Source organism: Melozone crissalis, unplaced genomic scaffold (genome assembly GCF_028551555.1).
Source record: "Melozone crissalis strain CALT ecotype California unplaced genomic scaffold, PUWL_Pcris_2 ptg000013l_1, whole genome shotgun sequence".
NCBI lineage: Eukaryota > Metazoa > Chordata > Aves > Passeriformes > Passerellidae > Melozone > Melozone crissalis.
Window position 1 is genome coordinate 13061789 of NW_026535791.1, and position 15787 is coordinate 13077575.

The window sequence follows — 15787 nt, forward strand, 5'->3', positions numbered from 1 at the left end:
TTTATATATCAAGTCTTTCCTCAGTGTAACCCTGCCTACGATAAATGCTGAAAGCTTTTAAAAAAAAAAACATCCTTCAAAATCACCACAGAATTTCCTCATTTTCAGGTAAGTTGCATAAGTCAGTCTGAGGAATATATTATTTGTTATTCCTTAAGAGATAAGAAGTACTGAAAATAATGTCAAATAAGAGCTTCCTTTCAAGGATAAAAAGAAAAAAAATTAGAGAATTTCTCCATTTCCGTTTTTTTTTTTTTTTTAAGTCTGCTAAATTCACAGAAAGTTTGACAGAGGACTTCTAGATAAGCTAGTGTCTATTTAGAAATGTGATTTTTCACTACTTTTTGAGAGTTCAGTCCTTGTGTCAGGGAACTACTGTGCTCTATGAGCATCTGGTTGTTTTCTGTGGGTTTATTTTTTTGTTTGTTTGTTTTGCCTTAAATTTAGATTCCTGAAATAGGAGCCTAACTGTGGGTTTTGACTTTTGAAAGCTACAGCCAAAGTAAGAGATCCAGAATTAAATATGAAATCTGTAGCAAATAAATAAAAAATTACAGTATTAATACTTAACTTTCCTAAAGCCAAAGGCATTTTTCATATACACTGAAAATAAAGCAAAGAATCCCACTTTATCATTATTTTACATTAGCAGTTTAGCAAATTATCACTGAATTCATATTTTAAGTGATATAACCTGACAGCAAAAATCTAAAAAAATATTATTCCATTAAGAAGCATCATTTTATGTGTTTAATTATCATACCCCAATTTCTTAATTTAGCAAACTAAAAGCAAACAACTGCCATCTATGAGAAATCAGGAAATAAAACTACAAATAAGCACCTGAAGAGCATCTAGTAATGTACCATTATCGAAGTGCAAAAAGAAATAAAGTACAGAAATACTAAGAATTCCAGGAAGATCAAACATTGGTATATTCTTAGCTTACCACTTTGCTCATCCTAACTATTTAAGCTCAGCAAATTGATGAAGGCCGTTTTTAGGCTATTTTTGTAGTATCACAGAATGTTGAAAATTGTGTTTAACCTCCCTCCTCATAGCTTCTAGCTTTCTCTAAAAACAGAAACCTAGAACTGCTTTCCGACAGTCTTTCAAGGTTGGCACCTGCCTTATCTAAAGAAAAGCAAGTCTACCAGAAATGTAAATATTAATCTAATGAACCAGCCCCTGAGTTAGAACACAAATACACTTTGCCTCCAAACCACAGTAAAGGCAGATGTCAACAGCACTACCAAAGATGGCTTTAACCACTTTATTAAATTTATGTTAGTGGCACCTTATTACTCCAACTGGACTTCAAAGGGACATTCAATTAAATGCATATAGTTTTATGAAAAATGGACCACTTTTTTTCCTTAATACTAAGAATTCCTATTTCATGTTTCAAACAGGATGTTTGCAAGACATGAAATCTCAAAACAGTGCTCAGGCATGGATTTAAATGCTGAAACATTTAATACACTATAAACACTTTCTGCATCACTTTGCTGGGAAAATCTGTAACTTTTACATGCAAGAAGTAATCTCTAAGTTTAGTGGATCACTGAAGAGACAACCAAATAAATTAAAAGAACTTCTGGAACAATAAGCTTCAGCCAAATCAAGGCTGGTATCTACATACATTTTTTTACGTATGACCCCCACTGAAGCTGTAAGCCTTGCTTAACAAAGCCCACACAACAACATAACAGAGGCTGGAAACGAGCAGAACATTATTGCTTTGCCAAAATTTGCAATATTTGATGAGCTACTTACCCACATCCCCATAGACTTGTGAAGTGTGGTACTGTGGAATGTACTGCGTTGCCATGTCACCGGCTCCAGTCACAGGTGAGTATATGTGACGGGGAGGAGGGGGGATCATGGCTGGAAGAGGAAGGAAGCCGGGCAGTGGGGGATGTGGAGGCCTGTGTATCACTGTGTGACCACCAGGGTGAAACTCTGGAGCCTGGGGAACCACCACAACCCTTCGAACACCGTTATCCTCAATAACCTGTACAGGGAGAGACACCACGCACCAGAAGAGAAACGACAGTCTGATAAATATGCTTCTACAGATTCTTAAACAAAATCAGGAACAGTAAACTCTTTACATCTGATGAAAATAAAACAGGAAATATCAAGGGGAAAAAAAAGGGACATTAAAGAACTATCTATGTTAAGTGTATTAACTGCAGCAATGCCATTGATGTCTCAACATGGTGGGGAAGAAACCTTAAAAAAAAAACCTGTCCGTAAGAGTATCTAACAAACAACCTGCTATATTTACGGCACGGGCCAAACTTCTCCTATGGGTCCCATTTTCATCCTCATTCTGCCTCATTCCTCATACACTGCCTGTATGCTACACTGCTGTAGGATTTGTTCCACAGCTTAACAACTAGATTGCTGCCTAGAAATGAACTGGTGAACTGACAGACCTCACTCTGCATCATTAGTGAGAGAAAAGCTAAGAAGTATCTGGTTTTTGCTCTGTCCCCAACTCAGCCCACCAACACTAACCCAGGAGACACCAGCCATAGCAGCCCTGCAGCAACCACCATCTGCATCAAGCTGTTAGCATCAAACTACCAGGATGGTAGTCAGCCCTCTCAAAACTCCTTCACAAACCAAGCAGTTCTAAAATTTTTTGTCTTTCTCCTCCCCATATCCTTCTACCTGTAAAGAGGTCTTGAATCCTGAACAAGTCCCATGCTATCAGAAAACAGGGGCCTTTGTGGCAGCCATTAGCAGACTGTAGTGCAAGGGATTGTGAAAAATTAGCAAATGGGAGATGTGACAGCAGCCTTTATGTGAGGTACCCAAGTGTGGCCCTTTGCAATGTTGGCAGACATTCCAAGCAATGGCAGCAGCATGTGCAATCCCATGGTGAGAATCTATAAGACACAGGGAGCTGAGGTGTGCTGTGCATGGTACCTGTAGCACATCTGGGTTGTGCAGCTCGTGGGGCTCTGGTAGAGAGCAGGCACAAGGGCACAAACTGTAACAAGTACTGAAGCAGAAAATGTTCAGTAAATGAGGGTGGGTCATCAACTAGACCAGGAACAAGGGTCTGCCCCTGAAAAACCTCACATCATTACCCTCTCTAAATGTTTGTAAATTCACATAAATATATGACTGTTGGTGACACCTAGAGATGATCTTGGCATATTTTGAGTGTATTGTGGTGTCGGTAACTTTAGTGTAGGGGATGCCAACAAATAAACTGTTCTTCATTTCCTCGTAAAATGCTGTAGAATAAAGTCACAGCAGAAACTGCACTGGAAGGTTTTAGATGGAATATTTATACAGAAAAAGGGGAGAAGAATGGAGTATCATGACTACATTCAATAGCAGGGGAAAAAGCAACCCTATGCCATAAGTTTTCACTGACATTTGAAATGAGATGGGGACATGTACACACACACCAATAAACATCCTGGTGCAACAGGAACAGATCAATAGATCAAAACACTTAGTGCCAAGCTGCTTTCAGCTCCACTGTTTAAGGTTAATGGAATCATGCTTGGCTAGATTTAGCCCTGTACCCTAGAGTGAATGCTTCCATCAAGTCCATGACAGAAAGCTGCTTGGAGGATCATTGGTTTTACCATGTCCCCATTAGGGGTTGATGTGCATCCGGTACATCTGGAACAGAGCTTCTGATTTTGTTTTCTCTGCCAGCAATCTAATTTGTACAGCCCCAAATTATCCTGCTAGCTGAACCAATGCAAGGTAAGTGAGATTGGTACAGGAAATTGTTCCAAAACTTCACCACTGTGCTGAGAGAAACAGTGCTGTGGATAGAGTTGCACACTTCTGCTACTGTAGGATATGCATATGCAACGACATCCAGAAGACACAGAAGTGTGTACACAATAGAGCTGACCCCACTTTACTTAACAGACAGTTGGAAATTAATGTTACCTAAGTGAACACAGCTTTAAAAAACATGCATATAATATGACTGTAAGAAATGGGTTATTTTCAGTACACAGAAATTGTTCCTTCTTAGGAAAGAGTAATTAAAGACAATACAATTCAAATCTGTGTAACCATAGCTGTGTGGTATTCTAAAGGCAGAATATAATAGCAGTAAATACAACTAGAACTTTTCCTGTCCTATGAAATTCTCTAAACACTGAAATGTAATTTTAATTATTTAAGTCCCTTTTGGTTTCAAAACCCCCAAAATACTGCAACTTATTATGATTTTATGAGTAGACTCAGATTATGTAGGAAGCAGCTCCCATTAAAAAGCAAATGAGCTGCTTAGTTTACAACTTGTTTCCTCGGGCCTGCTAATAGCCTAAGTAACTTAGAAATAGTCACCCAATCCATAACAGCAGGGACCTTATGTTTAACAAGCCTATAACTGTGCTTCCAGATCTAACATCTGCTCAATGGTTGGCCTCTAGCAGACAACTACATAGATAAAAACACTCCAAAAAAAAAGCCAGAGCATCATGGTAAGTCTATAATTTTAAGTTTAAAAAGCAAACAAGCTCTCTATTATCCCAGTTGTGCGAGCAAAATGTGGTTCTGGCACAGGCCTGTTTGGTTGAGTGAACCAACCAAACATCACTGGAAAACTCACCGCAGACAGCAAATATAGACGGCTTAAGAGAGGATGAATAAAGATGGGCTTTCTTTCAGTTTTACAACTACAGTTCCAAAAGAAGAGGAAGGGAAAAGGAAATCAGCTGATGAATTGCTTTTTAGTTATGTGATATAAGAAAAGTAAATCTTTTATTCAGTAGTTATCCTCAACTTCTAACAGAGGACAGTACACTCTATCACTGCCAAACAGGAACTGAAGCAAGCAGAGGCATAATAGAACTAAATGAAAATGGAGAGACAAAAGATGGTTATGTTGAAGTTCTTCCAGGCTGACAGCTTAGGACATTTAGCTGGTTTCCTATTCAACACAAAATATAGCTGCAGCTGCTGACCTTTAAAAATATATTATACCTGAACAAACCATAGAAGTTTGCTAGGACTGCACTAAGTCTGGGAAAACTCTTAGCTCTATAATGTTACACTTGCCTGTTTTGCAAGACTGCTATCAAATCTTCTGGCTTGTAAGAGAAGCTCCCATCATAAACCTCAAAGTCTGGTATGTTTTGTCAGTAATAAGCACTTCAGAAGGCTTATAAACTACAGGTTGTCCTGGACTACGGCACTTCAACTCACGAAAATAGCAGATGAGCTCATTCCACCTGCACTCTGAGCTCCATAGATGTGAGGCTCCTTCAGCTCAAAGGTCAGTGCTGTGCTAAAACAACACCTGCTTGGACTAACAAACTCCAGTGAAAGTGAAAACCCCTTATGAATGGGCCTCAGCAAGGCCCAGCCCTTCAGCATCTTTGATTCAAATTGCCCTCAAAGGAAGGATAAACTAATTCAAAAAATATTTTTCAGATTGGCACATGTCACACAACTTTTAAAATATGTACTTCATCATATGAAAACAAAAAGAAATATAGTAAAATTCCAATTTTCACTTAGCTCTAAACTTCTTTCAGTTCTTTAAAAATGAATTCTAATAGGAATCAGGACTTTTTACTACGACCTGAAGATATATGGACTTTTAGTGATTATTTATAAATAAATATTAATAATATAAATATAAATATAATAATATAAATTATGTAAATATATAAATATAATATAATTTTTCTTCTTGTTTGGGAACTCAACTACAAAGGATACACAGAATCAACTTATCAGTAAACTTCCAAGAGATGAAAAATAAAATCAGAATAGTAGTCTGCCTGTCCTAACAGCCTTTTCTTTTGCTAGGGGACAATTTTTAAAATGTTGTTTAAATAATTTGTCCAACATCTGCCAACACCGTGGGCTTTTTTGCTGTACTTTATGCATTGTAGTCCCATCCCAGTGTACACCACTGGATGCACACCAAGTCAGAGGTAGACTGTTCACAACAACACAATGTCTTGAGAGAGACTTCCGTCATGGGGAGTGGCATTCAACTGCTCTAACGTCCAGATCTGACCTACTAAGCCCTAGACTTGTTCTACAGGCAAGGGAAAGAAAAAGGCACCATCTAAAAGGCCACACATCTCATCACAACTCACATGTCAGAAATAGCCAAGAGAAATCATCCTTTTAATCTACTTTAAAGGATGTCCAGGTTATCTAGCTCACATTTAATTTCCAGTCATCTAAATTAGGAATCAAACAGCAGTGAAAAATGAGAGCCCCATTTTAAGATAAGTGGTGGAAACACTATTATATGATAACCTAGTCCCAATGGACAGCTGACATTTTTTCCATGTTGTTTGCTGTACTTTTTCAACTGACCTGTTTTTCTCCTTATCTACAGGGAACTTCCCAGACATGAACTATGTACATGTATAAATTATATATTATATATATATATATATTGCTGCCAAGAGAAAATATCCAGTAACACAGGAATCAGTACAGGTCCTGCACAAGCAGATATCTGGGTCATGATTGCATTTTATATTCAGAAGGCATCTAGTACATGAGGATTCTGAACTCAGCAAGGAACCGTGCTTGCTACTGTCATGTACATAGTTAATATATAACTGAACAGGCACAGACACAGCATGAGAAGTCTCCCATCTCAGAAATACTGAGAGACATCTCTTATCTCCTTGCTTGATCATACTGACTGAAATCTAACAAATTATTTTATTGAATTAGCAATTATGGTTCCAGTACCAAAATTTGCATGAAAATAAATAAATTAAGAAGAAAGTGAAGTGACATACCTGTGGGGCATATCCAGGAGGCACATAAATAGTAGGCACTGAACCATTTGGGGACATCATTGGAACCTGAGCAGGACCTAAGTGGGTTACAGAAATATTCAGTACAGCACCATTAAATAATTTGAGAAAGCTGAAAGAACATACTGAGTTGCAAAGTCTCAGTGAAAAATATACAAGATAACATGGATAAACAAAGGCAATGAACTGTACAGATAAAATTATAGCAAAGGGCACTCTTTGAAATCTAAAAAACAGTTGAACAAAACCAGAAACAAGCTAAAAAAAAATTCCCAGCAGATATTTCTTCCATCTCTATCAATAAGCTCACAGAAGAGTTCATGTAAAAACTAAAAACTCAACAGATGACAAAAGAAATACTCCAAGACAAAAGACAATAGAAGAGACTATAAAACAGAAACCAACAAAAATATTTGAAACAAGCTGCTGAAACCAGATAATATTTAGTTAAGAGTTACAAAGAAAATGACTTACAAAATGGCTCTTTTTTACTGTGGTCTTACCAACTAAAGTAGTGTCAGTACCACAATAAGTGGTGAGACATGAACTTAAGGTCCCAGGGAAACGTTAGTGTATTTACCAACTAGTAAGTCTGCTCCAACTAATGGGAAAAGCCAGGACACCATGGTGATCCTTATACCATGCAAACCATAAAAGAAGGAGTTTACACACTCTTAGATAAATATGACACAATGGGAATGTGGTAAGGTGGCATTTGTAGATAAAGTTGTGTCTAGAAAATCAGATACCTTCAAAGAGCACAGGGATGTTGTCAAATACTTGGGATTTTCAAAAAGCTTTTGACAATGTCTCTCAAAGACTCTCAAAGAAGTAATGCTGTCTTTGGTTAAAAAGGGAGAAGGTCTTTCCATTAACAACTGATTGGAGAACAGGAAATTAAGAGAAGTAAATTATCACCTTTCAAAGTTCTTTGAGTGACCAAGAAAAGAGTCCCACAGGCACCCAAAGAACCTGTTCTGCGTATTAGACAAAGCTTCCAGAAAAGAAAATGAACAAGGTGATAAATTGTTGCTATGTTCTCAGAGAGCAGTAAAGGATCTCACAGCACTCACTGATCAGATGACAAAACCCCAGAAGGAATAATGTTATTAAGTGCAAAGTGATGCATCTGGATAACACCAGAAGTGTTTCTTTACAGCGATAAGCCATAAATCAGATGTAAACAAACACACAATGCAGTTGCTACATGGATTTCTAAAGAAATCCCAGCCAAGGGTTGTTCAGTGGTGTTCGCAGAAAGAAAGAGAACATTAAAAAATCATTACTAGCAGAACAGGGAACAAGCAGAAAACATCATTATGCTGTGGTATAAATTCATGTTGTACCTCCAATCCTTGAGCAATGTTTTTGACTCCACCTTTCAAAAAGAACGCACAGGACTAGAAAAGGACAAAAAAAAATGTTTACAGTGGCTTTCTGCTGGTTTATCAGGAAAGATTCAAGAGACCAGGAATTCAGGATTCTTCCACCAGAAGATGGTTTAAGGGCTGGCAGCAGAGAAACAGTAAAAGACCTATTTAAAAAAAACCCTAAAAATGGAAAGATAGATAATTTATAGTTTCTCATTTGCAAGAAGCAGAGATAGTAAACTAATTTACCAGGTAAATTTTAAAACATAAAAGGGAATTTTTCATAAAATGCACAGCTAAATTGTGTAACTCCTTGCTTTAAGAACAGTGTAGAAACTAAAGATTAGGTTCAGTTTGGGAGAAGTAATCCATTAAGAGCTGTAAAAAATATAAGTAGTACTTTTGTTTAATGAACAAGGAAGTTTCTTCTGTGTGCCTGCCCTATCCCTGTGCTGTGCTCTTTAGTATTTGATACTGGCCTCTACCAGAGTGAGCACATTGGTACAGGCTCAAGAGGGACGTCCTTCCATTACTGTGCTTTAAACACACACGGGAACAAACACTGAATTTTAATAATGAAAGAAATACTGAAACACAGTATAATTTGAACAAGTTTTGTGACAAGATAAAAATGTTGGAATTCAGACACTGTAGGCTGCACTCTGCAAATTTCCAATTCAGTAAACTGAAGCTAGCAAAAGTACCAATCCAATTTACGCAGTTTCAGTAATACTTTTGAAAGGGCATTCATAGTTCCTCCTTAATGTTTTTTAAAACTCTGTTAGGATCTGCAAATGGAAAGTACTGAGTAAATACAAATTACAGTAAATAAGATTAGAACACCTCACTATACATATGGACTTGACAGAAAAATAAAGATACCTCTGTCTGAAGGCAAAGAGCAGGGAAAAGCAATGAAAAGTGTTCCTTAGAAAAGCAGCATGCAATCCAACTTGATTGCATGTATTATAGGAACTTCTTTAGAACAAGACACAGAAGTTTGCAAATATGCTATCTAAAAAGAACCACAGCTTTATTCATTAAAATACTAACCCACAACAGGGGGAGGGGGTGAAGAGACTTTTTAGGAACAAGGTCTTCAATGAATTATTCACTGAACTGTGCAACAGCAAAGAATATAAAGACTACAGTGAGCTATAAATTGAGAACTGAACATTCTTCCAGTGTTTTTGCTCATCTGAAACTCAAAAATGTTTCAGCAAAAGTTTCTCCTGAATGTGAAGTGCTAAAAAAAATGAAAGCGAAGTAAAAATCAGCAAGAGAACTTAAAATAGTGCATTACCTTACTACAGTAAATTCAAAAAGGTCAAAAATAATGGAAGCACACTTACTTTAAGTTGCCATTGAAATAAATAATGGTTTAAATTCTTACATAAGAAGGTGGATTTTATACAACTTGTATCTTGCATTGCTTACCTGCAGTTTTTCTATAATGAGTACACAACACTGACACTTCCATTAAACTCACAATTTAAAACTATGTAATTTCCAAGTAAATGGAAAATTAAGACCACATTTACTTGAGCTTCTTACAGAACAGCATGTCCTTGGGGGATGACGAAACTCACACAGGCAAGCGGTTTCTTTGAGAACTGGTGATTATCTGTATTTGGCTTTTTTGTTTTGTTTTGCTTTAAACATCTAGAGGATATTGTTTAACAACCTTTTCAAGGTTTACTTATTTAGCACTTTAATCTCTCTAACAAACACAGAGCAGTTATCTCCCATCCAGTACAAAGGTTGATTCACAAAGCCATTTTCAGTATACCATAATCTAGCAGTCACAAAAGTAAAGGCATAAACTGAGTGCATGAACCTGAAAAAGTATTGCAGTGTTAGAATAGAGTCAAATGGGTCATTTCAAAATTTGCATCCCATCTTTTGCACTTTAAAGTACCAGAATTAGCAAAAACATATTTGAATATTCAAGAACTCTAATTTACTTCTGATTAGATTTCCAAGTGGCTGTGAAACGAAATTTCTAGGCGGACATCCAAGAAAATGATAAGCATGGGACAAAAAGTCGGCAGACTTCACAGGTGTTTTGAATGAACATTGTGTTTTACAGCAAGATTACTGATTTCTTGATAGGAAGCATATTACAACCTGCAAAAGCTTATCTGAAGATAAAATTATAATATGCTATAAAAACGTGTATTTTTTCTTCACTAATGTGAAGATCTCAGCTCTCTTGTGGTGTAATACACTGTAAGCGGAATTTTCATGTTTTTAGGTATTGGCTGGAGTGCTGCATGACAAAACCAGTGTGTTTTACCATGAGGTGAGAGTTATTATAAAGTACCAGCAAACAACAGCATCAGGAGTTCATGTCAAGGAAACATCTAATTTTCCATTGCACATAAAGAGAACTGATTTAATCCAAATCACTGTATAATGAATGTTGATGACTTTGTTGTTGGTAAGGGGAGGTCTCAAATCTTTGATACATTTTCAGGTGTACAAGTTCTCTCACATAGTAAGTGGAAAAGAAACAATGTGGGAATGGAAACAAGCACATAGCTGGTTTATTACTGAAAAATGTCTCATCAAACTCACTAAGGGTTGATTTAATGGAACTGAACCCGAGACACAGATGTTTCACCACAGTCTCGATTTATTATTGTCCCAAAATCCCACCAAGGAGGAATACCTCCTTCCCCTAGCAATAGCTGATGAACTTCTCCAACGCGTCTATTTGAGCAGACTATAAAAACCTCATTATGCTCATTACAGCCACCATAAACATGCAGCAAAATTACCAGCACTGCATCATCGCTAGGATCGTGACAAGCCGATCTAAACATAGCAACACCTGAAAACCTGAGGATACCGCCACCGCTCGCCTAGCACATACACCATTTCTTTTTATTTCAACCATGAAGCATCGCTCCATTTTAAGCGGCTCACGAAAGCCCAGGCAAAGGCGCACACACCGGATTCCCAGCGCCGAGCAGGGAATGCTCTTCCGGGGCACTCCGCGCCCGGCCCTGCGCTTCAGCACCGGCTCCTGCGGCCTCCCAGGGCTGCCCGTCCTGCTCCCCTCACGGCTCAGGGGCCACCGCGGCCCCCGGCACCGCAGCCGCACCCCTCCGAGAGCGCCGCACCGGCACAGGGGCCTGGCAGCGCTCCCACTCCTGCCCACAGATATTGATTTTTTTTTCCTGACCATTGCAGCTGTCCCCCATGCGCCGCTGCCGCACAAGCGCAGAGGCCGCCGGCCCGCAGGTGTCGTGTTTCACCGCGGCTGCCGAACCGGGCAGGCAGGAGTCCTTACCGCTCATTTCGGGCCGGGCCGGGCCGGGCCGGCGGCTGCTCCCGGCGCGCCGCGGCTGCGGGCGGGGCGGGGCGGGGCGGGGCGGCTCCCTCAGGTGCGCGGCCGGGCCCGCTCAGCTCCGCTCCGCCCCGCGGCCTCTCCGCGCCCTGCGCCCCGCCCCGCCCGCGCCGCCGCTTCAAGGGCCCGCGCCCCGCCGAGAGCCGCGTCCTCTGCCAGCCCGCGGGGTCCCCGCTCCGCTCTGTACTGTAATCTGCCGACTGTCACTGCCTGCCGTGATCCCAGTCATTCAGCTGAAAGCTTTTACATTAATGAGAGTAATTAAGTGCTAAAGAATTACTTAGGCCCAGTCCTTCCAGAGGATTTTCCTTGAGCTGACCTGCTAATCAGTTTACACTTAAGAAAGGGGGTGCACAAACAGATCTGGTTGCAACAAACACTTTCCGGCCCAGCGTCTGGAGAGCTGCAATGACTTTGATAGTAATCTATGTGGATACTGCGGCTCATGAACACTGCTATACTTAGCATTAGTCTAATGTGAACGGTGATGAATCACTGCTATCCCCAGGAGGAAATAGCATTCAGGATTTACTGCAGCACATTAGGTTAACTATGGCTCTATAACCGAACACCCACACTTTGACATCACACAGGCGATGATATGCATCACTGACGCAAGCGCTGACAGGATCAAACACAAAGGCCACAGCAGCAGAAACAATAGAGCGCCAGCTGACGTAGCAGCACACCCCTCTAACACTGATGGGCTGCAGTAAATCAATAGTCCCAGATGCCACAAACAGTTGCACCGCTCTATCTTCTACATAAGGAGTAAGACTTCAAAATTTTATTTTGGGTTCCCAACAGCTACAACTAATTAAAAAATCCAGCAGTAACAACCACCACCAATTGGTCTACATTTGTCTTGTAAGCCGTGCCTGGAAAATACTTCCAAATTAATACTTTAAGTTAACCTCAACATCTATACACATACTAGGTGCAACACAATAAAAGCAAGTAACAAGAAAACAAGAAAGCAAGTGCAGAACTTACTGTTTGGCCTAAGCTGGAGAAGAAGCACAAGAAGGAACTGGGATCACTGCAAGGACACAGGTGATCAGAAGACTTCAGCTGGCAGTGCTCTCAATTTAACATATCCCTTATGCTCTAAATTCATCCTGACAAAACAATCCCTTCCCTTCCCCCACCCATCTGTCTACTTTTGCCATCAAGGCTGGGGAACAGCAGCTGACAAAGCCTCAACATCAATTGAAATGTATTAACTGACTAGGAAAAAAAAAAGGAAACCTATCAGTAGACAGCAGGCTGGCAAACAAAAGGAAAAGCGGAAGGTAAAACATTATCATAGTTCCTTTCAAAAGTGGGGGGCAGGGGGAGCATCAGTTTCTTTTACAGAGACTGGAATAATGGATAAAAGAGCAGAAAGCTATGAAGCCTAACTCGAGTATTTCTAAAGATTACATCCTAATGAGATCCTGATCTTTCCCATGAAACCACACATACATATTCACAAGAAAATCCCTTCTCAGGCAAAGTGCAGAGATGACAGGTTCCTATAGCACTTTATCACTAATGCAGCTATCAGTTTTCTTTTATAATGGCCTGATATACTTTCAAAGGAAAAAGGTGACAATGGTTTCTATGTTCAAATGTTAAAAGTACTTTTATTTCACCTGTTTCTAAACAATGACCATGATGCAATTTTGTAATTAAAAAAAGACTGCAAGTCCATGCCTTTGAATAGCACAAACTTCATAAGACAACGTTACACTTGGGAATGTGCAGAAGAATGACTGTAGTCGTTTGAGATACTACAATAATAAGACTTTTTATACCTACTTTCTGAAGCAACTGTGTGCCACAGTGAAGAATTCTACTTCACTAAAAAACAGTAACATTGATTCAAAGATGCTGATGTGGAAATACAACACACACTTTGTACTGTGCAGCCCAGGCTAAATTACTCTCTTTATTTTGCCAGCTTAGGGCAATGATTTACTAACTATATGGAAGAGTTAGGTCAAAAAATTGTTCACTCCCTCACAGAGTTCCAATTTAAATATTGGGTGAACCATAAATTGCTGCATTTCACAGGGAGTCAAATGTGATATACCATACAGAGAGGCTTTGATAAAAATATTATTATTCTTAGCAGGAAAAATAATCTGCACTCATTCTAATCTATCTGCACTGCATATAGCTTAGCTTTTTCTTCAAGGAGAGCCTAATTTCCTAGCACTGATGCTGAGCAGTACAGATCTGCAACTTTTTCAGGCTTAAATTTAGCATTTGTACATGCTGCTTAATCATGTTGCACTTGATGCATAACATTCAGAATAATCTACAATTTAATCATCTAACAGTTGTTACCACTAGAATTGGTATTTTTTTAATCAGGTGGGTTTGTTTTTTTTTTCTCATATAGCACTGCAGACCAGGAAGTTAAAAAGTTAAGCACTGCTACTGACAGCTGCTAGTGGTTAAGAGTGAAAAGAACAAGTTGGCAGTTCTTGGTGTGTAGACAGTGTCTTCTACAAAAGACTGTGTTGATCCAGAGGAGACAGATCTTGGAAGGAACAAGCATTAACTTCAACTTCCTCCCTCTGCCTGCCTGATTGTGCTAAGAATAGTATTACATAGTATAATTACTTGTAAAAGCCTTTTCATCATCCTGGTATTCAACTTTTTACACTAATGAGGTATTTTATTTACTTACCTGGCTACATTGGCTTGAAACTAGAATGCAGAATTATCTGGCACATTCTGCTGTTTCAGCTGGCACCCAAAGAAGTCTCCTTTCCTATGTGCAAATTTCTTAACATTACTCCTTCCCAAATTATTATGCACACACACACACACAGATCTACGTATACATATATATATATATATATATATATATATACAAATATACCTAAAATTACTTGAATATGATTTACTGAATATTACTTATACAAATCTTATGTATTGATTAAGAAAATCAACAGCATTCATATAAATGCTGGAACAATTTTACCAGATTCTAAGGTGAGGTCTTTTAAAATGATGGACAAAGAGTCCATGGATATAAAACAAACAAAAAAATCATCCATTTGTGCAAACTGGGATTAATACATCATATACAGCATGAGAAAACACAGCAAAAATCATATCAGAAAAGGCTGTCAAGAAGAAATTCAGTGCCCAAGTCAAATTTTTATTTCTAACCAAGGCAGACATCTCTAAAGGCATCCTACTCTGAGCCTCTGGAATCTACTAATAACAAGTACTTTCATTTGAAAACCTTTGGGTTGTCTAGGTTTCAATCTAATTATATAAATGAATACAATGCAGATTCATATTGCCCATTTAAAATAAAACCACAGCAGAACAAAAGTTATTATTATTATAAACAGCTGAAATCCTCCTAATATGTCAAATAAATACAAAACACAACTTTCTTTAAAGAGACCAGTTTGGGAGTAATCATTCCAACTAGAAGATATAAAACTAAGTTAGTAGGATGTGGGGTATTTCAGCTTTCCAGAAATCCCATAATCCTGGATTCTATATGATTTAGCAGAAGAAGGAAAAATAGGTAAATCTAGAAAGACATTGGCTCCACCACTAGAGTTCAAGGGTGCAAAACCAGGCTTAAATCTTTTTCTCGGTATAAGGTAAAAAGTTAATGTCAACTGCTGATTTCTAAAAACCCTCCCACCCAACAGCTGTCTCACTGAAATTTTACTCTCAGATGTGGTTCTTTAATTAGGTGAGTCTGCTCTTCTGATCGGATGAAAAGATTATTTGTAACAATACTAAGCAGTATTGTTAGAGTTTGAAAGAGTTTGGTCCTACAGCCCTACCTCTCTTCATACTCACTGTATACAATTATTTTTATGTCTCCATGTGAGGTGTTCACTTGAGTTCACCAACAAAGTTTCTGGTAACTCTGCAGTTCCACAAACAAATGTTCAGATGTAGGTTTCTTAACCATGAAATAGATTTTGAAGTAACACTTCATTACACAGTTTTGTTTCAAATTATGAGTGGAGAAAACAATCCATGAAGCTGACAATTCAAAAGATGACATTTGTGATGAGAAATCATTCTATCATGCCACAAGCTGTGGCATGGGAACAAGACCCAGGAAAATGGTACAGAATCATATGGCAAAAGAGAGATTTAAGACCAAACTGAAAACATCTGATGTCATCCACCTTACACTTTGCAGCATCTAAAGCAAACACTTGGCTTCAGCAGCCTGATTCACTGATTGCCTCCAGAGGACAAGTCTCTGCTTCTGCACATTCATCACAGCTTGCTCCTCTTTAGGAGAGTGCTATGAA

The 15787-nt window shown here is 38.8% G+C and overlaps 1 protein-coding gene across 4 annotated transcripts in view; it reads right to left on the minus strand.

Moving 5' to 3' along the window:
* Positions 1-15787, minus strand: part of FNDC3A (fibronectin type III domain containing 3A) — a 111107-nt gene that overhangs the window by 42467 nt on the left and 52853 nt on the right. For 3 of the 4 annotated variants that reach the window (XM_054271376.1, XM_054271375.1, XM_054271377.1), the window contains 2 exons: positions 6762-6838; positions 1777-2014 (listed from right to left, as the gene is read on the minus strand). In XM_054271376.1, the coding sequence (XP_054127351.1) occupies positions 1777-2014; positions 6762-6838 (315 nt within the window). Of the gene's footprint in view, positions 1-1776; positions 2015-6761; positions 6839-11444; positions 11482-15787 lie in introns of those variants that run through there. The other variant, XM_054271378.1, reaches the window with a different exon arrangement.